This window comes from Erythrolamprus reginae, chromosome 7, assembly GCF_031021105.1.
Source record: "Erythrolamprus reginae isolate rEryReg1 chromosome 7, rEryReg1.hap1, whole genome shotgun sequence".
NCBI classification, from domain to species: domain Eukaryota; kingdom Metazoa; phylum Chordata; class Lepidosauria; order Squamata; family Dipsadidae; genus Erythrolamprus; species Erythrolamprus reginae.
The window spans coordinates 19,013,218-19,037,266 of NC_091956.1; the positions used below are offsets into that span (position 1 = coordinate 19,013,218).

Consider the following 24,049-nt stretch of genomic DNA (forward strand, 5'->3'; position numbering starts at 1 on the left):
GCGGCTCCTCCTCTGACCCACTGTTGACTCATCAACAATCCCAATAATGCAAAGTATACAGCCAGCCTCATGCTACATAACTAAGCTACATAACTAAGCTGCACCTGATGAAGTGGACAAGGCCATTGGAGCTGTGAGTTCCGCCACCTGTCTACTGGATCCGTGTCCCTCCTGGTTGGTCTCGGCCAGCAGGGAGGTGACACGGAGCTGGGCCCAGGAGATTACCAACGCTTCCTTGGGGAGGGGAGTTTTTCCAACACTCTATAAAGAAGCGCTCGTGCGCCCCCTCCTCAAGAAGCCTTCCCTGGACCCATAAAAGTTAGAAAAAAATCTGATTTAAATTTTAAAAGATCCATTTTTTATTTATTTTTTTAGTTTTAAAAACCATCAATTTTTTCCACCTTGCAGCCAAACTATTACATGATAAGCCAACAGGATGGTTGCATCCAATAAATATGTCCACCTGCTTTAACCCTGAGATCCTGCTTCATAGCTGATCTTCAACACTGCTGTTGATAGTGAGGAGCTATACAGGTATTGTTTGGTGTAGAACAGTTGGCATACTGCCCATTCAAAGTTACAAGGGCACTGAAAAAAGTGACATATATCAGTGTTGGACAGCCACTTTACCGTGCTACCCAATGTTACTGCCACACTGTGGGCGTGGCTTATTTGGGTGTGTGTGGCTTGATGCTCATGTGACCAGGTGGGAGTGGCTTGACAATCATCTAACCAGGGGTGGCTTAAAGGTCATGTTACTGGGTGGGTGTGGCTTACCAACTAAGATAAGTTTTCAAATAGGTGCTTGGACTCCTTTTCAGTTGATTAAGTCACATTATTTGAGTAGCCACAAAAACGACAGGTGAAACCTTTATTATTTATTTATTTATTTATTTATTTATTTATTTATTTATTTATTTATTTATTTATTTATTCATTCATTCATTCATTCATTCATTCATTCATTCATTCATTCATTCATTTATTTATTTATTTATTTATTAGATTTGTATGCCGCCCCTCTCTGGAGACTTGGAGTGGCTCACAATCTATTTGTTGAGGAGTATAGCAACAGTTGAAGGTTTTGTACTGAACCTACAAGGCTCAGCATGATAACAGATTAGGCAAGTAGCTCAATTTTCCTTAATTGCTATAAAAGTTCAGATCTAGATAATGATTAAAATGATTAAAGCATTTATGGGTGAAAACATACTATTCAATTATTTCCTAATTTAAAAGTAATTAAGGATCATACTAAAGTACTAGAGAAGGAAGGACAATTAAAAAAAAAAACCTTAAGTATTCAATAAAAAGTGCATAAACTTACTATCCCCACGGCATGCCCTCTGGGGCCTGCAAGCCAAATTTCATGAGATTTTGGCTACTTTCAATGATATTTTTGCTTCCAAAAAAACCCCTGGCAAAAAATCGCTGAAATCTCACAAGCGCAGGTGAGATTTTGGCTATTTTCACCTGTATTTTTGATTCCACAGATGCACAGATGCAAAAAAACCCAGCAATTTTTGCCGAAAATCTATCCGTCGTACCGTTCCCAGGCTGAAATCCATCAGTCGTGCAGTTCCCAGGCCATTTCCACTGGCCGGATGGCGTCCCCCCACATGGAGGGAGGAGCCCATGACCGCTTATAATTAGGGGTGGGTTCTAACTTGCCTCGCTGCCAGTTTGCTTCCTCCTGCGCAGTGCCAAAAAATCAGAAGGAAAAAGCTGAAAACAAGATGGCGACCAGTGCCGGAAACTCAGCTTTCTGCACATGCTCAGAAGAAATAAAAAAATAATTCAAAAAATTCAAAAAAAGATGGCGGTGCCCATGGACTAACACTGACCAAATTGAGCCGGTAGCGATCCTTTGGTGACATAACAATGATGTCCCCGACCAAATTGAGCCGGGGACATCATTGTTATGTCACCAAAGGATCGCTACCGGTTTGGGCAAACCAGTTTGAATTGGGAGGAACCCACCCCAATTTTTCGTCCTGATTATCATTGTAGCATCTCCATAGTCATGTGATTTACATTTGGATGATTGACCACTGATTCATATGTTGCAGTGTCCCGGGGTCATGAGATCATCTTTTGCGACCTTCTGACAAGCGAAATCAAAAAAGGAAATCAGATTCATTTCACAACTGTGTTGCTAATTTAAGGACCTTGGTGATTCACTTCACAAAACTGGCAAAAAAAGTCATACAATGGAGCAAAACTCACTTAACACATTTCTCCCAATGACCCGAGAAGCAGCTCTGTTTCTTTTGCACCATATTTAAAGATTTAGAGAATTAGTCAATCATATTATAACTAATGAAGGGAGTCAATTAATTTCCAAATTTAATTTCCTCGATTTTCGCGGGTTCGAACTTCGCAAAACGGCTATACCACGGTTTTTAAAAAATATTAATTTAAAAATACTTTGCTGTTTTTTTCCCTATAGCATGGTTTTTCCCGCCCGATGACGTCATACGTCATCGCCAAACTTTCGTCCGCCTTTAATAAATATTTTTTTAATAAACTTTAATAAAGAAACATGGTGAGTAATAATCTAAATAGTTGCTAAGGGAATGATAAATTGCAGCTTAGAGGTTTAAAGTGTTAAGGGAAGGCTTGTGATACTGTTCATAGCCAAAAATAGTGTATTTACTTCCGCATCTCTACTTCACGGAAATTCGACTTTCGCGGGCGGTCTCGGAACGCATCCCCCGTGAAAATTGAGGGAACACTGTATTACCGTATTTTTGGGAATATAAGACATATCTTAGTTTTTGGGGAGGATAATAGAGAGGGGAAAAGTCTGCCTACCAGGTATTCATCTGGCTTGTATCCTTAGTCTGCTCAGCTTCAGCACATTATTTTATTCCCTGGTTAAAGCTTAAAAAACCTTATTTGGAGTGAGTAGCAATGAAAAAAAAAGCCTGCAAAGATATAGGGCTAGAAAAACTTTCTTCAGGGGGAGTAACAATGAAGAAGCCTGCAAAGATTTAGGGCTGGAAAAAACCTTCTTTGGAGAGAGTAGCAATGAAAAATACAAAATCAGAATACAAAATACAAACCTCTAGGAAACCAACTGGTAGATGACCCTCACTCTGTCAAAGACCTTGAAGTATTCATATCCAATGACCTAAGTGCTAGAGCCCACTGTAACAACTTTGCCAAAAGGGCAGTAAGAGTCTAATCTAATCTTTCTTTCTTTCTTTCTTTCTTTCTTTCTTTCTTTCTTTCTTATTTCTTTATTTATTTCTTTATTTATTCATTTATTCATTTGTCCAATACACAAATACATAGGAAGAAAAATAGACATGTAGTAATATATATAATGGTAAAGTGAACTTAGAGGAGAGGATATATGAAAGAAAGAAAATATATATATAAGTGAGAGAAAGGAAAGACAATTGGACAGAGGACGAAAGGCACACCAGTGCACTTGTACTCACCCCTTACTGACCTCTAAGGAATCTGGATAGGTCAACCGTAGATAATCTAAGGGTAAAGTGTTGGGGGTTTGGGGATGACACTATGGAGTCCGGTAATGAGTTCCACGCTTTGACAACTCGGTTACTGAAGTCATATTTTTTACAGTCAAGTTTGGAGCCGTTAATATTAAGTTTAAATCTGTTGTGTGCTCTTGTGTTGTTGTGGTTGAAGCTGAAGTAGTCGCCGACAGGCAGGACGTTGCAGCATATGATCTTGTGGGCAATACTTAGATCTTGTTTAAGGCGTCTTAGTTCTAAACTTTCTAGGCCCAGGATTGAAAGTCTAGTCTCATAGGGTAGTCTATTTCGAGTGGAGGAGTGAAGGACTCTTCTGGTGAAGTATCTTTGGACATTTTCAAAGGTGTTAATGTCTGAGATGTGATGTGGGTTCCAAACAGATGAGCTGATCTTATGTAGCTTCTTCTCTGACAATATTACACTGCTAACCAGAGCTTACAAAACATTTGTTAGATCAATTCTGAAATACAGCTCACTTGTCTGGAACCTGCACTGCATACCAGATATTAATACAATTGAGAGAGTCCAGAAATATTTCACTCCTCTGCTCACAACAAAATACCTTATTCCACCAGACTTGACATATTGGGATTAGACAATTTATAATTAAGTCATCTCCGATCTGATCTAAATGTAGTTCATAAAATCATATACCAAAATATCCTTCCTATTAATAACTTCTTCACCTTCAACAGCAGCAATACACAAGCACATAACAAATTCAAACTAAATGTAAACCGCTCTAAACTCAACTGCAGAAAATATGACTTCAGCAATAGGGTGATCAATGCCTGGAATCTGACTCTGTGGTTTCTTCCCCAAATCCCAAAAACTTGAATATGAGATTGTCTGATTAAAGAAGAGGGTGTCAACCTAGTCTCCAAAATACCTGAAAGCAGAACATGAAGCAATGGACGGAAACTAATAAAGGAGAGAACCAACCTAGAACCAAGGAGAAAATTCCTGACAGTGAGAGCAATTCATTAGTGGAAGAGCTTTCCTCCAGAAATTGTGAGTGTTCCAAGGCTGGAGATTTCTTGCTTGAGCAAGAGGTTGGAGAAGACAACTTCAAGGTTGACTTGGCCTTCCATCCTTTCAATTTGGGTAAAACGAGGACCCAAATTATTGGGGGCAATATGCTGATTCTGTAAACTGCTTAGAGAAGGCTGTAAAACCACTATAAATGGTATCTAAATGCTATAAGATCTTTAAAATTCCCTTCCACTTTGGTTATTCTTTTAAGTACTTCATACCCAGGGAAGGCTATGGCTATCCAATGTCATTAAGAGGATGGAAAGCGGCAACAGATGTTGACAGATGTATAGTCTGGAGGCCAAAAGGGAAAGGGGGGACATGAGACGGAGAGGGGCGGCATACAAATCTAATAAATAAATTTAAATATGTGAATAGGAGGGAGGTATTTGGCTCCATTAATTTCATCATTTTTTCTTCCTAAGGATTTATCCCCATAGTTCAAGGATGAGAAGCAAAACAGCTGTGCATATTTTTGTGGAATTGTGTTAAAACTCACTAACATTGCAACATTCAGCTGAAATGTGGGTGACACAATCCACATATTTGCTCAACTTTATTTTGGTTACAGTCTGAAGAAGTAAACATGAAAAAAATTAGCTTTACTAGATAAATGGTCAAAGCAATGGAAACTGCAGTTTAATGTTTCCAAATGTAAAATAATGCACTTGGGGAAAAGGAATCCTCAATCTGAGTACAGTATTGCATTGGCAGTTCTATGTTAGCAAAAACTTCAGAAGAGAAGGATGTAGGGGTAGTGATTTCTGACAGTCTCAAAATGGGTGAGCAGTGTGGTCGGGCAGTAGGAAATGCAAGTAGGATGCTTGGCTGCATAGCTAGAGGTATAACAAGCAGGAAGAGGGAGATTGTGATCCCCTTATATAGAGCGCTGGTGAGACCACATTTGGAATACTGTGTTCGGTTCTGGAGACCTCACCTACAAAAAGATATTGACAAAATTGAACGGGTCCAAAGACGGGCTACAAGAATGGTGGAAGGTCTTAAGCATAAAACGTATCAGGAAAGACTTCATGAACTCAATCTGTATAGTTTGGAGGACAGAAGGAAAAGGGGGGACATGATCGAAACATTTAAATACGTTAAAGGGTTAAATAAGGTTCAGGAGGGAAGTGTTTAGGAAAGTGAACACAAGAACAAGGGGACACAATCTGAAGTTAGTTGGGGGAAAGATCAAAAGCAACGTGAGGAAATATTATTTCACTGAAAGAGTAGTAGATCCTTGGAACAAACTTCCAGCAGACGTGGTTGGTAAATCCACAGTAACTGAATTTAAACATGCCTGGGATAAACATATATCCATCCTAAGATAAAACACAGGGAATAGTATAAGGGCAGACTAGATGGACCATGAGGTCTTTTTCTGCCGTCAGTCTTCTATGTTTCTATGTTTCTAAAATGTCTATGCCATATCATCCTTTTCCAGACAATATATGCCAGGATGGATAATCCCAGATAATATATGCCATTTGGAATACTGTGGTCAGTTCTGGAGACCTCACCTACAAAAAGATATTGATAAAATTGAACTGGTCCAAAGACGGGCTACAAAAATGGTGGGAGGTCTTAAGCATAAAACTTATCAGGAAAGACTTAATGAATTCAATCTGTATAGACTGGAGGACAGAAGGGAAAGAGGGGGCATGATCAAAACATTTAAATATGTTAAATAAGGTTCAGGAGGGAAGTGTTTTTAATAGGAAAGTGAACACAAAAACAAGAGGGCACAATCTAAGGTTAGTTGGGGGAAGGATCAGAAGTAACGTGATAAAATATTATTTCATTGAAAGAGTAGTAGATGCTTGGAACAAACTTCCAGCAGACGTGGTTGTTAAATCCACAGTAACTGAATTTAAACAGGCCTGGGATAAACATAGATCTATCCTAAGATAAAGTACAGGAAATAGTATAAGGGCAGACTAGATGGACCAGGAGGTCTTTTTCTGACATCAATCTTCTATGTTTCTATGATGCCTTGAAATCAGGGCACCGTTTTCACGACCCCAGTAAGTCTTGTCCCAGGAAGCTATCGACCTTGCAGAGAATCAAACATTGACTGGAACTAGCCCGAGGATTTATTTTATGGGATGGAGGGAATTTTAAGAATATCAAGAAACCAAGCAGAGGGAAATGAATCAGGCATACAAGACATGGGTAGGTGTATGTGTGTGTGAGAGATCAAAAGAGTCCCGGGGGAAGGACAGATGCCAAGTCAAGTGGAGATGATTTATCAGACACTTTGGGTGCTCCCAGGGATTTGCAGGAAGCAGAAGGTAGCAACACAGCTATGTTTTCTTCTTGCAGCCCATAACTTATTTCCCCTGGAAGGGGAGAAGGAGTCTGAACGGGGAAACATGTGATGGAATGGATTGGGCGAATGACCTTAGGGAACACAAGGGTGAGATGCTGCCTAAAAAAGAATCAGCGAAGGGAAGTAACTTAAGTAATTTAACAGTCAGAGAAAGAAGGAAGGAACCAGCTTAATTGATCGGGCTGATACAGTTCTGCAGAGGAATCATTGAGTCTGCCATCTTCACCTCTATAACTGTCTGGTTCGGTCCTGCAACCCAACAAAACCTGCACTGGCTGCCGATCGGTTTCCGGTCACAATTCAAAGGGTTGGTAATGACCTTTAAAGCCCTACATGGCATTGGGCCAGAATACATCCGGAACCGCCTTCTACTGCATGAATCCCAGCGGCCGATAAGGTCCCACAGAGTTGGCCTTCTCCAGGTCCCGTCGACCAAACAATGTCGTTTGGCGGGCCCCAGGGGAAGAGCCTTCTCTGTGGTGGCCCCGGCCCTCTGGAATCAACTCCCCCCAGAGATTAGAACGGCCCCCACCCTCCTTGTCTTTCGCAAATTACTCAAGACCCACCTTTGTTGCCAGGCATGGGGGAGTTAGGATATTCCTTCCCCTAGGCCATTACAAGTTATGTATGGTATGTTTGTGTGTATGTTTGGTTTTTTATAATAAGGGTTTTTAGTTGTTTTATTAAATTGGATTGTTACATGTTGTTTTTTATCATTGTTGTTAGCCGCCCCGAGTCTGCGGAGAGGGCGGCAGACAAATCAAATCAAATCAAATCAAATCAAATCAAAAATTAAATAAATAAATAAATCCAACACAGATTTCAAAGGATAATCAGAACTTCAGAAAAATCAATTACTGCCAACCTGCCTTCCATTCAGGACCTGCAAACTGCACTGAGTCAAAAAGAGAGCCGTGAAAATATTTACTGACCCCTCACATCCTGAACATAAATTGTTTCAACTCTTAAAACGACACTATAGAGCACTGTAAAACGACACTATAGAGCACTGTACACTGGAACAACTAGACACAAGAATAGTTTTTTTCCCAAACGCCATCACTCTGCTAAACAAATAATTCCCTCAACACTTTCAAACTATTCACTAAGACTGCATTACTATTACTATTAATCTTCTCATCATTCCCATCAACCATCTGACTGTATGACTATACCTTTGTTTCTTGTATCCTTATGATTTATAATGACTGGTTCCTAATATGTTTTCATTGCTTATTTGTTCCTGGATTATCATTAAGTATTGCACCTTATGATTCTCGATGAATGTATCTTTCCTTTTTATGTACACTGAGAGCATATGCACTGAAAACAAATTGCTTGTGTGTCCAATCACACTTGGTCAATAAAAACATCTAATCCAGTGGTTCTCAACCTTGGGGTCAGGACCCCTTTGGGGGTCGAACAGCCATTTCACAGGGGTCACCTAAGACCATGGGAAAAGACAAATTCCCAATGGTGTTAGCAACTAAAGCTTCTATTCTAGCATCTCGGAACATATTTTTACAATCCAACCAATCAGGTGTTTACAGGAGGGTTCCCCTCTGACCTCTAGCCAATCAGCTTAAAGATCTGTTGGAAGAATTGGCGCTAAACTTATAATTGGGGGTCACCCCAAGATGAGGAACTGTATTAAGGGGTCGCGGCATTAGAAAGGTTGAGAACCACTGATCTAATCTAATAAGTGGTGGGCTGCTGCCCGGACAGAGGAGAACGCAGTGGGGTAGTGAAAATGGAGCTTCACTCCAGAGAACCCAATTTGCATGAAAGATGTTGAAATATAATGCAGGGTGTCCTGCAAAAGCCAAGCACACAGTGTGGTAGTAAAAAAAATTGGTAGCCCTTCACTGAATCTAATCTAATCTAAAAAGAGACAGAGAGAGATTTGCACTTTCAAGCTTGAAAACGTCTGTTAACGTAGCCTTAGAATGAAGCGGAATTTGTTCGTATAGTTCTATCTTCTGCTTTTCGTTTACCTAGCACCGAATTCCAAGACATAAAATCACATCGATCAATCCATGACCACCATAAATAAAATGGATCCAATGAGCCTGCAAATCTGACTCGATGGGGAGTTTATTAGCTGCACCTAGGCGTCTTTATAAAGAGGCATTAGGAGAAAATGTGAATTAATGTCAAAATCTCCTTCACCAGAGGGAAAAGTCTTGGCAAGCAGTTGAAGTATTTGCCCCGAGGTCTTCTGGGGCAATCAAATGAAATAAATTGGACTTCAGTACCCATGATTTTCCCCAAGGCTAATAGACCTGAAAAAAACATAAGCCAGAGACCCAAGAGATAACAAAGAAGAACAAAAGATGAAAAGACAGGAATAAGTTAAATCAAGAACCAGAAGGCTACAAAAATGGTGGAAGGTCTTAAGCATAAAACTTATCAGGAAAGACTTCATGAACTCAATCTGTGTAGTCTGGAAGATAGAAGGAAAAGGGGGGAAATTATTGAAACATTTAAATATGTTAAAGGGTTAAATAAGGTTCAAGAGGGAAGTGTTTTTAATAGGAAAGTGAACACAAGAACAAGGGGGCACAATCTGAGGTTAGTTGGGTGAAAGATCAGAAGCAACGTGAGAAAATATTATTTGACTGAAAGAGTAGTAGATGCTTAGAACAAACTTCCAGCAGACGTGGTTGATAAATTCACAGTAACTGAATTTAAACATGCCTGGGATATACTTAGATCCATCCTAAGATAAAGTACAGGAAATAGTATAGGGGCAGACTAGATGGAGGTCTTTTTCTGCCGTCAATCTTCTATGTTTTCTATGTTTCTAGATGTACAGGTTTTTCCATGCTATTTTTATGGTGCAGATGAGTGATGGGTTGCTTCCAGTTTGACTTGGTTCTTAGATCTGGTATCACCACCCATCCACCTGGGACACTCTGCCCACCCACCAGGGATACTCCACTCACCCACCCAGGATGCTCCGCCCACGCACTAGGGATCTTTCTTCACCTGCGCATAAGTGTTGCGAGCAAGCAAATCAACCAGTAGTAAAGGGTTTTAAGACCCAGATAGATAGATCTAAATACATAGATCTAGTTGTCGAAGTAAAGTCTGTCCTATAGCTTTATCGATTAGCCTATAGACAGGGATGGGCTGCTGCCCGAACGCAGTGGGGTAGCAAAAATGGAGCTCCACCCCAGAGCACCCAATTTGCACTGAAAGATGTTGAAAGAAAATGCAGGGCGTCCTGCATAAGCCACAGCCACAGTGTGGTAGTAAAAATTTTGCTAGCCCTTTATTGCCTATAGGCTCTATACAGAGGTGGGTTCCTAACGGTTCTAACCATTTTTTTAGAACAGTTAGTAGTTCAGCAATGATGTCTTGGAGCCGGTTCTGACGGTGTCTCCTTGGGTGCATCTTGAATTTTGCTTCTGCGCATGCGTAGAAGCTATTTTATGATTGTTGCGAGCATGAATACAGCATGACCCTGAACAAACTGGCAGCAAAAGGATCCAAAACCAACCCCTGGCCACATTAAAGAAGTATTTTACTTATTTACCTATTTACCTATTTACCTATTTACCTATTTACCTATTTACCTATTTACCTATTTACCTATTTACCTATTTACCTATTTACCCATTTACTTATTACTTACTCACTTACTCACTTACTTATTTTACTTTTTTTTATGCTGCCCTTCTCCTTGGACTCAGGGCGGCTTACAACATGCTAGCAATACCACTTTTTAACAGAGCCAGTGTATTCCTCACACAATACAGGTCCTCATTTGACCCACCTCGGAAGGATTGAAGACTGAGTAAACTTTGAGCCGGTGATGAGATTTGAACCGCTGACCTGCAGATCTACAGTCAGCTTTAGTGGCCTGCAGAACAGCACTCTACCTGCTGCACCACCTCGGCTCTTGAAAGTCCTTTAATTACAGCAACAAGTAGAAACAAGTGGTTTCTCCTTAGTTCTAAATTGCTTCTCTCCTTGATTAGTTTCCACCCATTGCTTCTTGTTCTATCCTCAGGTGCTTTGGAGAATAGTTTGACCCTCGAGATATTGGAACACTGCTATCATGTCTCCTCTGGTCTTCCTTTTCATTAAACTAGCCATGCCCAGCTCCTGCAACCGTTCTTCATATCTTTTAGCCTCCAGTCTCCTAATCATCTTTGTTGCTCTTCTCTGCACTTTTTCTAGAGTCTCAATACTCTTTTTGCATCATGGCGACCAAAGCTGACTTGTTTGTCAGAAGGATGTCAAAGGAGATCACATGACCTCAGGACATGGCAACCATATTAAATATGGGTCAGATGCCACACATTCTAAGTTCGATCACGTGACTAAGATGATGCTGCAATAGTAGTTAAAAGTGCAAGGACCAGATATTCGTTATTTCCCCCCTCCCCAGCGCCATTGTGACTTTGAATAGTCACTTAAATGAACAGCTGTATGTGAAGGACTACAATGTACTGTAGATGTCTTACTAACCCTATATGACAGAGGTTTCCCTGGTACAGAGCTTTAATAATCAAAATATGTCCGGACTGAAACAAGATAGCTGAAGAGAAATCATTGTTTGCAGTTAGATTTAAAAGAAGAGAGATTAACAGCTAGACACAAAGACAGGGGTTTTTTCCCCATGCCATCACTCTGCTAAACAACTAATTCCCACAAGACTATCAAACTACCTAGTATGAAGGACTCCTACGGGTACAATCATTTATGCAGAACTGGTAGAAAAAAATTGGTCAGGTACGCATTCTATTCTATTCTATTCTATTCTACTCTACACTCTACTCTACTCTATTCTGTTCTTCATTCTATTCTATTCTGTTCTATCCTATCCTATCCTACTCTACCCTACACTATTCTTCATTCCTTCTATTCTATTCTATTCTACTCTATTCTACTCTACATATTCTATTCTATTCTATTCTAAAAAAACACTCCAGGAACTGACATATCATAGTAACTAACTAGGACTGTGAACATAATAAGTAAAATACAAACTGTCATTAGGCACATTCTCTGGAGGGAAGATATACAAAAATGTTGGATAGGTTTCTGAGCTTGACAGAAGAGAATGATCAAGTGCAAGTATTACAAGCTACAATGTGACCCAAGGCACTAAACAGCCACAAACAGTATAGGCGGTGATCAATTTCTTGGGGGGAAAAAAATTGCAATCGGTATCAAGTTGCTGGGATTTCTTTCTACTCGTGAAATTTACCAGTGCAGATGGGAAATATATGCAGTCCTAGTAAAGATAATTAATTGTCCCAGTCTAAAAAAAAATGAAGACAAAAAGACTCCATTTAGCACAATATAAGATGTCTCTCACAAGGAAAAGAAAACTAATTTCCAACCCCAGTGCTCAAAACAAATATACTCGAAATCATTTAAAATCCACAGCCTATGAAGACAGATAGGGGGACGGTAATTCCAGAATTGCTTTGGGGTTCCAGATACACGCATCTTATTCCAATTACCATGAACCAAATTTGTTATCCACTCAGGAAGGTGAATTTGGAATTAAATTTATCTGTGACACTGTCCTTGCTTAGCTAGCTAGCTGTTCTGCAAGCAAAGCTATCTCAAAAATACAAAATCCAGTTTGATGTACTGATTAAGGCACCCAGGCTAGAAACTGGGAGATGGTGAGTTGTAGATGTGCCTCAGCCATTGATAGCTGGCTGGGTGACTTTGGGCCAATGGCCAAGAGACAGGGAGTTGGGAAGGAGAAGAGGATAGGAAAAGAATACAGTGGTACCTCTAATTACGAACTTAATTTGTTCCGTGACCAGGTTCTTAAGTAGAAAAGTTTGTAAGAAGAAGCAATTTTTCCCATAGGAATCAATGTAAAAGCAAATAATGTGTGCGATTGGAGAAACCACAGGGAGGGTGGAGGCCCTGTTTCCTCCCATTAGATTCCTAGAGAGGCCCCACGAAGGCTTCTCCCCATCTTTTCCGGCTCTGTTTTCCCCCAGGAGATTCCTAGAGAGGCCCCAAGGAGGCTTCTCCCTGACTTTTCCGGTTACAGTTTTGGAGGCTTGAGTTTGTAAGTGCAAAATGGCTCTTGAAAAGAGGGGACAAAATCTTGAACACCCCGTTCTTATCTAGAAAAGTTTGTAAATAGAGGCGTTCTTATGTAGAGGTACCACTCTATCAGGTTTGTTCACCGAGTCACAGGAGTATTTAATTCTGAAGTCAACGAAAGACTGAATAGGAATATCTGGACTGGAATGTCATACATCTTATGATCTGTTTTCTCCCCTTCTTTTCAGTATATATTTTAAAACATGCTGATAAGCAAGACATGGTGGACTAGAGTTGATTTCTGCAGTAAGTTTTATGTTCTGAAAATACATGTACAGTATCTCTCTCTCTCTCTCTCTTCCTCTCTCTCTTCCTATCTCTTTTCATCTCTTTCTTCTCACTATCTCTCTCTCTCCTCCCTCTCTCTTCTATCTCTCTATTTCTCTCTGTTTATTTAACTGCCTATCTCTCTGTCTATCTAGCTCTCTATTTCTGTTTTACTATCTATCTATCTATCTATCTATCTATCTATCTATCTATCTATCTATCTATCTATCTATCTATCATCTATCATGTCTGTAATACTATATGTGGCATTAGTTCATGTAAACATGTTCACAGTCCCCTACTCCTAATATCTAATATGCTTTGGGTCCAGATTTTTCTCCCAACCCCATTCTTCTTCTACCAACCAACCCCATTGAATGTGGGAACTATCCAAGAATCAACACAAACCCCTCAAATTATCTTCTGAAGCTTTAACTAAAAAACAAATTGGACATATCAAGGAAAAATATGTATGGAACTTCTCAGTCTATCCATCCATCCATCCATCCATCCATCCATCCATCCATCCATCCATCCATCCATCATCTATCTACAGTATCTATCTATCTACAGTATCTATCTATCTATCTATCTATCTATCTATCTATCTATCTATCTATCTATCTATCTATCATCTATCTATCTATCTATCTATCTATCTATCTATCTATCTATCTATCTATCTATCTATCTATCTATCAAAACAGTACTTGAGTACTCCTCATAGACATTTCATAAGTATGAACTCATTCCCTCTGAGAAGCCTGGCAGTTAATTCCCTATTGCCCTTCCTCTTTCTGCAGGCTTTTGGGGTGTTCCCCCCCACACACACACACCTAGTTGCCTATGTTGACTTTACCAAAATGACACTCCGTTTTGAAGTCTATCTCTATGCATTATCAAATCCCTTTTTGGTTTTATTCTTGCAAGCCACTTTGGTGGCTTAGTGAGCAGAGGCAAGAGAGAAAGATATTGCATCTCTTCTGTTACCTCTCTCTCTAATTTAGAAAGCATTACATATTCTTAGCCGCAATCACGTTAAAATGCCCATTCAGCTCCCCATCCATTTTGTCAAATGGCCCTCAGTTAATAGGGATGGGAGCAAGAATGTCTCTGATACACACAAGCAATTTAGCTGAAGATTGAAGGAGGTGAAAGGGTTGTGCTTTCCTGCACAATCCTTCGAGGTACTCATTGGCAGGACTCTGTTAAAGAAAAATAAATGGAGGAGCATTGTTTGTAGCAATGAGAAGAGATGTGGGATGAAGCCAAATCCTGATCTCTCCCTAGGCAGGATTGGAGGTGGTATTCAGCCAGTAGTAGTGACCTGTGGATGGTCCCATCTACTGGCCCACACACCCCTGTGCTGTGCAATTCTATTATTATTATTATTATTATTATTATTATTATTATTATCTATCTGGCTTGCATTGACTGCCGATCAGTTTCCGGTCACAATTCAAAGTTTTGGTCATGACCTTTAAAGCTCTACATGGCATAGGACCAGATTACCTCCGGAACCGCCTGCTACCACACGAATCCCAGCGGCCGATAAGGTCCCACAGAGTTGGCCTTCTCCGTGTCCCGTCGACTAAACAATGTCGTTTGGCGGGCCCCATGGGAAGAGCCTTCTCTGTGGCGGCCCTGGCCCTCTTAAACCAACTCCCCCGGGAGATTAGAACTGCCCCCACCCTCCCTGTCTTTCGTAAACTACTCAAGACTCACTTATACCGCCAGGCATGGGGGAGTTGAGATATTCCTTCCCCCTAGGCCATTACAAGTTATGCATGGTATGTTTGTGTGTATGTTTGGTTTTACAATAAGAGTTTTTAGTTGTTTTTATTATTGGATTGTTACATGTTGTTTTATCATTGTTGTTAGCCACCCCAAGTCTGCGGAGAGGGTCGGCATACAAATCCAATAAATTATTATTGTTGTTGTTGTTGTTGTTGTTGTTGTTATTATTATTATTATTATTAGTAGTAGTAGTAGTAGTACCACAATTATTATTATTATGTCAATACAACACAGCAAATGAGATCACTATGCTGGATTTTGTATTTTATCAGGCGCTTCCCAAGCACCTAGGACTGCGTGATGTAGCAGCAAATTATGTGTGTCTATCCCAGTAAAGTGGCTTTTTGCAATTGACAGATGGAGATTTTGTCAATTCCAATGGTTTTCAAATGTCCGCTGAGCTCCTTTGGCACTGCGCCCAGCGTGCCAAGGACCACTGGGACCACTTTCACTGGCTTATGCCAGAATCGTTGCAGCTTGATTTTTAGATCTTTGTATTTCACTAATTTCTCTAGCTGCTTCTCCTCAACTCTGTTGTTGTTGTTGTTGTTGTTGTGTTTATTATTATTATTATTATTATTATTATTATTATTATTATTATTATTTATATTTGTATGCCGCCCTTCTCCGAAGACTCGGGGCAGCTCACAGAATACAAAGAAACAACACAACAACAACAAATCTAATAATTAAAAATTACTACTAAAATCCCATATACATTAAAATCAATCAGCCAACTCACTCACAACCACACATTACATCTCATAGACAGGGGAAGGGGGCTTGATCTAATTGCCCCATGACTGAGACTCTTGCGAAAGGTGAGGAGGGTTGGGGCAGTGCAAATTCAAGTTTCAAGTTTAGTTTCAAGTTTTATTGGATTTATATGCCGCCCCTCTCCGAAAACTCGTGGCGGCTAACAGCAATCATAAACAATATACAATAATAATCCAATACTAAAAGCGAATTAAAACACCCTTAATATACAAAACCAAACATACATACAAGCATACCATGCATACAATTGTAACGGCCTGGGGGGAGAAGAAATCTTAATTCCCCCAAATCTCTAGAGGGTGTTGATTCCAGAGGGCCGGGGCCGCCACAGAGAAGGCTCTTCCCCGGGGCCCTGCCAGATGACATTGTCTGGCCAACGGGACCTGGAGAAGGCCAACTCTCTGGGACCTAACCAGTTACTGGGATTCATGTGGCAGAAGGCGTTCCTGTAAGTAATCTGGTCTGATTTAGCCACCTTTTCAAGCATGAGCTAAGTGCATGCACATATGCACAGAAAGTGTGCACATGACTGAAGCAAGATGCATGTGCATGGTATGGAAAATATGTGAATCCCACCTCTGGCTCAAAATGACCTGTTTTGGAGACAGCCAATCATCTCTCAGTCCAGCTTTCTTATCCAACTCCAGATGTTGCTTCAAGCCAGTTCTTCCTTCTTACAACTATTGGAATGATAGTCTGCTATCTAAATTGGTTGACGCATTTCAGAACTATTTTATCACCTTCAGAGACTGATGCATTATTAAAAGGCCTCCTAACATCTCCCTCTCTCTCTCTCTCCCCCTCTGTGGACGTATTGAAAGCGTATTGAACGTCTCCCCCTTCTCACCACTGGCCTGAATATAGAAATATTTGACCCCAAGTTAACAAGCATAATGTTCAACTCACTAAAGCCGGTCCTCAGAATTTAAATTAGTAGGATATGAATATCAGCAAATGCCTTCCCGGTGAAATATGTGCATTCTAATTGCTATTTCTGCAGCATTTATGATAGCTAAAAATCTCTATTCCACATCATTTCCAAAGAGCAAAAATTCTCAAACTAACAGGTCATAATTTTCTGATGCTTCACAAGGTCAGGTCACAACGAAAGAAGCCGACTTCTACGTTAAGATATTTGTTACCCAGACTGTCACAGATAACTTATGGAGCCCTAGGTTATGGTGACACGCAAATACCGTAGTTAGGGAATCCTGAAACAATGATATAGATTATGTTAAAACCCTGCTGTTCTGTTCGGGTCGTATGTGACCCGAAGCCAAGTTTGAGTCCCTGTAAAAAAATTTCCCTGCATATCTGAAACTTGAAATTTCATGACTTTTCATCATTTCAGGGGTTCTCTCTATGAGAATTTTTTTTGGGGGGGTGGGGGGTTTCTTTCTTGCTGAAAAACAAAAAGTCACACTTGTTGTGTTCCCGGGTCACCCTGACCCAGACCGAAAGCTCTTCATTTGAAGTGCTTATGTTTGGTCAATTTGAATACTTTTTTCACTTGGAAAGTAGTCCGAACATTTCTGCACACAATGATATGAAAATTGAAATGAAAAAAGTAATTCTTATTGGTTTATTTTGCTGATAGAATGCGTGCCCCCCCCCTTTTTGTGAAATATTTGTCAATTTATGGATAGTTTTGCTTGCAAAAACATGGGGGGGAGGCACATTTATGTGCAAATTAAACCAATAAGGATTAATTTTTTCAGTTCAATTTTCATTCCATTGTGTGCAGAAACGTTCCAACTTGTTTCCAGGTGAAAAAAGCTTTCAAAAAAACCAAATATAAGTACCTAAAATGATCAATTTGCAGTTCGGGTCAAATAGACCCGGGAACATAAAATTAGGGAATTTTCTCGAACTGAACAGCAGGGTTAAAATCTTCCAGTCATAAATGAGTTGTGTGTGAGTCAAAAGTAACAAAGCAAGCAATGATTATGGCCCAAAAAGGGGTGAAAAAGAGGGAGAAGAAGAGAAATAAAGGGGAAGGAGAGAAAGAGAGAGAAAGAGAGAGAAAGGGAGAAAAAGGAGGAATGGATGGAGGGAGGAAAAGAGAAAGAGAAAGGGAGAAAGAGAAAAAAAAAGAGAGGATTGATTAATTTCCTGCCAAACAGCATTTGCAAATCTTTATCTACAGCAAGACTTACTTGGACAGAAAACAAAATAGAAGCACAAACATCCTCTTTTAAATTCCCAGCAAAACCAACAATCACACATCTCCTTCCAGCCATAATATATAGAGTACCTGGGTAGAAAAACCCCAATGCAATTAAATTGCAAAGGCTAAAATGAGTGGCTGGGTTGACTGGAAAGAGCAGCTAAGCAAGAACACCGTCCTCTGAGCAATTCTGAATTCTTTCTAAGCAACTGGCTGAGAAAATAACAGAGACTTATACCAATACCCCCAAAACAAAGAAAACTCTAGTGTCAGCTTTGCTTTAAGGTTGTCTGGATCTGGCAAAGTGCTGAGAAGATAACCTGGTAGAATTCTAGCCTTCAGCATTTGTCTGAACTCCTGCAGAAGGTTAAAACAGCCACCTCTGATAATTGTTCTGCTGATCTTGGGTGACTGACATGGCAATAACCCTTCAAAACCCGCAGCAATTAAAACTAATTTAGGAAGCCTGGCAAAACAAACCCAGCAGGATTGCTAAAACCAGGCAAAAAGCAAAAGTTCCTCACCATTTGTGTTTTGCGTCATGCAAAGGTATTGCTTAGTTAGCTGGAAATTCATGAATGTCGAACACCATTTCACTCCATGTCCATTTCTGCCCTGCCTTACTTTTCAACACACAATGCAGGAGAATGGCAATCAAGAAATATCCTGGAAATATCTTCCCACCCAGAAGATCAGCTAAAATGGCCCCAAATCTCTCACCAATATGCTGGAAAGGTAAAACAACACCAGAGACTTAATATCACATGTGGTGGGAATGCCCGAAAGCTTGTGGTTTTTGGAATAAGATAAAACAATTGGCTGGAAGCGATATCAATGTCAAAGATAGAATTAAAACCTGAACTTTTCTCATGGGGCATAAGAATAGATAAATATGATAAGGGAACAATATACTTAATGTTGCATATCTTAACAGCTGCCAGATTGGCCTTTGCACAAAAATGGAAGAATAAAGGAGGAAGAGGTATTACTCAATCTGTATAGTCTGGAGGACAGAAGGAAAAGGGGAGACATGATCGAAACATTTAAATATGTTAAAGGGTTAAATAAGGTCCAGGAGGGAAGTGTTTTTAATAGGAAAGTGAACACAAGAACAAGGGGACACAATCCGAAGTTAGGTGGGGGAAAGATCAAAAGCAACTTGAGAAAATATTATTTTACTGAAAGAGTAGTAGATCCTTGGAACAAACTTCCAGCAGACGTGGTTGGTAAATCCACAGTGACTGAATTTAAACATGGCTGGGATAAACATATATCCATCCTAAGATAAAATACAGAAAGTAGTATAAGGGCAGACTAGATGGATCATGAGGTCTTTTTCTGCCGTCAGTCTTCTATGTTTCTATGTACATAAAATACTGTCTTGTGCAGAAATGGATTGTAATTGAAAGATAAAAATGAATCAGACTACAGTGGTACCTCTACTTACAAACTTAATTCGTTCCGTAATCAGGTGCTTTAAGCAGAAAAGTTTGTAAGAAGAACCATTTGTTCCCATAGGAATCAATGTAAAAAGAAATAATGTGTGCGATTGGGGAAAGCATAGGGAGGGTAGAGGCCCTGTTTCCTCCCAGGAGATTCCTAGAGAGGCCCCAATGGAGGCTTCTCCTCACCTTTTCTGGTTACAGTTTTGGAGGCTCGGGTTTGTAAGTGGAAAATGGTTCTTGAGAAGAGGTAAAAAAAATCTTGAACACCCAGTTCTTATCTAGAAAAGTTCGTAAGTAGAGGCGTTCATAGGTAGAGGTATCACTGTACTTTGAAATCTGGAAAAAAAATGTACCACTAGTGGGAATTATTGGGATTATGGATCAGTGACAAGTTGGAAATGTAGACATTTTTATGTTCGTAAGAAAAACATGGGTTTGATATTGATTGTAAATTTGTATATATCTATATCAAGATAAAAAATTGGAAAAATAAAACTGAATATAGAGAGATTTATGTTTAATAAATAGAAAAACATAATATAATTTTTATTGAAACCTGATATAATAAAGCATATTACAACTGAATGGGTTTTACATAAAACTGAAAAATAACCATTGGTACCAAATGCTGTAGAATAACATAAGAGAAAAACTATTGGGGGTGAGTGTTGTTATGTTTATATGTTTCTTTTTCTTTCTTCTATCACTATCTGCTCTTTTCCTTTCTATATTTGTTTGTCTGACTTAAGACATTGTACAATACGAGACCAATCTAAAATAGTATGAAACAGAAGTTAAAAGATTATGTTTATATATTTAATAAACTTATTTCTATATAAAAATAGATCAAATTATATTTATGGGAAGGAATAACTCAATGGCAATGTTTAAACTATAATGTTGCATCACAACCAATGTTTTTAAAATTGTTTTTTTATTTTTAACAAATTTATATTACACACAACATAAAACAGTGCATAGTGATTTATATTACACACACACATTCCCCACCAACAAATCGGGGGTGTTTCTTGTATAGTCCACTTGACCCAAGAGCAATATATCTATTTACATATTATAGAGTGATTCCAATTTATTTCTTGTAGCTTGGTCTCGGATTCTGCTCGTCATATATCGTCTTACCTTGTCCCACCGTCCCATCAGTTGTCCCAACTCAGTTTCATTATCCGAATTTATCCTTTTATCCATAATTTCAAATTGAATATGATCCACCATGTACCTATACCAATTTTGCATTGTCCATTTTGTCGCATCCTTCCAACCCAAAACTATTACTGCCTGAGCGCTTTCTATTGCTGCTTTTTTTATTTCTCTAAATTCTCCCATTGCATTGCTTTTAACTAGTACTGCCATTTCCTTAGTGATTGTCCATTGTATATTTAGCATTCTATTGATATCCTCTTTCACCTTTTGCCAAAATTCCTGCACTATCGGGCATTCCCAAAACATATGCATAAACACTCCTTTATCTTGACACCTGTGCCAGCAATTCCCCCTGACATTCTGCTGAAAGTGTGCAAGTTGAACGGGAGTAAAATACCACTTATGTAGTATTTTCCTTCTCATTTCCCTGATTCTTGTATTTTTAATTTTCCTTATATTTTCTACTCTATTTTCCATCTCTTGTACCTCTACTTGTATCTCATTTTGCCACCATTTAGTCAATCCTTCAATTGTGTCCCCATCTGACTGCACTAGCAATTTATATATATTGGTTGCTTGCGCCTTTATACCTTTAAAATTGTATTATAAATTTAAAAAAAAACTTTTTTAAAAGATACATGCGGCTGCGTAGATTAAAAGCTGGGGTTTAACATCATTAACTGGCTGGGCCAAAATGATACAAGCAAGCAAGAAATTGTCTCTCAGCCTCTTGGTTTGATGGCTTAAGATCAAAGGGTAGATTTGAATGAGAGAGACAGTGGAGGCCCAAAAGACGGTAGATTTTTGCCCTTGGGAGTCTTGCAAGAGAAAGCGTGTGTACCGTAAATAGACCTCTGGAAGCAAAGTGAGCTTCAAAAGAGCTTTTTCTGCAGAACGTTAACATTCAGAGAGGTCTGAAGCAGGAAAGGCAATTTGTCAGATCGGCCTTAAGTCATTTAGGGCTTTAAAGATTAATATCAACATCTTAAATGGTGCCTGGAAAACAACTGGCACGTAAGTCGACCGTGTGTTCCAGCCAGCTCAGGTTCTTTGGCTTTAAAAAAAAAATCATAAATGCATCTCCTCTTAATCAGCAATGCAAGAGAACAGGTTTTAAAAAGGTTGGCTAATGAATGCTACCGAGATGCCTCTAAGGGCAGAGAGCCTGGCGAGATTCTCTGCTCTTGTTCCTCAAACATAGAATGAGAGATCTATGTACAGTATTTTATTTAGCACATATACATGACGACTCTGGAAGACGCCCAACAGATCACCAGCCAACTTTTCATAAATACGTAAAGAACAAATCCCATCTGCAAACATACCGATGGTTTCAAGTAAAAGTGGGGGAGGATGTAGAAGGAAAGAGTTCTCCAGTTTTCATGGAGAAACATTTTCGGGAAAACAAGCAAAGCACCTTGCCTGTTGGGGTAAGTGGATTATTGCACCCCTCTAAAACAGGGGTGTCAAACTCAATTTCATTGCAGGCCACAATCAGAGTTATGTTTGATCTCAGGAGGTAGGGTGGACGTGGCCAACTCAACATCACGTATGTCTTTGTTTATTTATTTTATTCATCTATTTATTATTAGAGTTGAAAAGGACAAATTTTGGGAAAGTTGGTACAAATGGCTCAAACAGAAAAAAAATACATTAAAAAAACCTAAAGGAAAAGTAAAATTAGACACTTGTTCCTTTCTTACCCAAACATAATGAAAATATAGAAACACTGAACCATAAATCGATGGAACATAAAACCCCTAAAAATGAACTCGTACCTTCCTCAGAAATACCCAAAATAAACACAAATATAATATACAGAGCTAAAGAAAATAAACACATATTTCCATATACTAGACATAAATACCTAATATCAGGTCGCTTGATAGAGATAGTCAACAATATGGTTGACAAATTATGTCTTTATTATTGAAACTGAACATTTTATATGCTCTAAGTTGATTTGTCTGTCTATTTTTCCTCATTTCTTTCTTTTTTTCTTATGCTTTGTTTGTTTTGACTGTTTTTATATGTAGAAATTTAATAAAGATTTTTTTTTAAAAAAAAAGAAGAGTTGAAAGGGACCTTGCAGGTCATCAAGTCCAGCCCCTTGCTCAAGCAGGAAACCCTACACAACCCCAGTCAGATCTCAATCCAATTTCCTTTTGAATGTGTCAAGTGATGGGGCATTCATTCATTCATTCATTCATTCATTCATTCATTCATTCATTCATTCAATTTTTATGCCGCTCTTCTCCTTAGACTCAGGGTAGCTTACAACATGTTAGCAATAGCACTTTTTAACAGATCCAGCCTATTGCCCCCACAATCAGTGTCCTCATTTTACCCACCTAGGAAGGATGGAAGGCTGAGTCAACCTTGAGCTGGTGATGAGATTTGAACCGCTGACCTACAGATCTACAGTCAGCTTCAGTGGCCTGCAGTACAGCACTCTACCTGCTGCGCCACCTCTGCCCTACTCCATCCAGTCCCATTCAATTCTCCATAATACATGCTCAATTATCAAATGTTCTTTTTAAATTTAATTTAACTAATCAGATTTGTGAGTCGCCCAATTCCTTTGGGAATCTGGGCAGCATACAACAGATGATATGAGAAGTAACAGTTTATTATTGGAGCATTTTTAAAGCAAACCCCCCAATTCTTACTACATACTAAAATACAAATGATTGTATTTGTTCAATATTCTCTATTGTTCTTTTAACTGGATAAGGCATATCTGGCGTAGCGTTGTTATCACTTGAATTCTTGGCAGACTATTCCAACTGTTAGTTACAAACTACTATGGATCAGTGTGGAATGAATTCCACACAATATGGGGCACACCTTCCTCTTAAATTAAAGTTGCTGTGTTGTTGTTGTTTTAAAAAAATAGAACCACTGGCCTATCTCATAGATTGCTTCTGAAAAAAATGAATCCTCCAGGGTGGTAAAATCCTTTGCAAGTAAATATTAATGTAAGAAAATAGCAGTTAATTTTGTGAACAGGCTCTTTAGAAAAAGAGGTTTTTAACATTTTAATTTTATTTACTGCTCTTTCTATGTCACTCTCCTTCCAGCTGTTCAGACAGACTTAAAGAAAATTAAAAACAGTTAAGTAATATTCCATTGGGAGGATTAAGTTCTCCTTCACCAGCAATTCCTCCAGATCCTTTAACTATAGTATATTCTTTAAATATAGAAGAACTGAATTTCATTCTGCATAAAAATAAAAAAGCAAGGCAAGATACATATTTCACTAGCCTAGGAAGCACCACTACAAATATTTTTGGAAATATAGGAAGTAACACTAAAAACTTGAGATATTTCTTTTCATTCTAAACTTGTTTGGAACTTTAAATAGCCAGAAAAAAACTGAGGAATTGTCTGATTCCAACACCAAAAGATACTTGTAGCTTTTAAATACCTGAAGTAGTTTTATTAACATGGTGCATTAATAAAAAAATACAGAAGTGACCTGATC

The 24,049-nt window shown here is 39.0% G+C and overlaps 1 protein-coding gene across 1 annotated transcript in view; it reads left to right on the top strand.

Moving 5' to 3' along the window:
- The first annotated feature begins 4,405 nt into the window (after window positions 1-4,405).
- The window catches only part of LOC139170036 (elongation factor 1-beta-like), a 79,685-nt gene continuing 60,041 nt past the window's right edge, over window positions 4,406-24,049 (top strand). Inside the window, exon 1 of the mRNA XM_070756737.1 lies at window positions 4,406-4,607. Within this exon, the coding sequence (XP_070612838.1) occupies window positions 4,406-4,607 (202 nt within the window). The remainder of the gene's footprint in view (window positions 4,608-24,049) is intronic.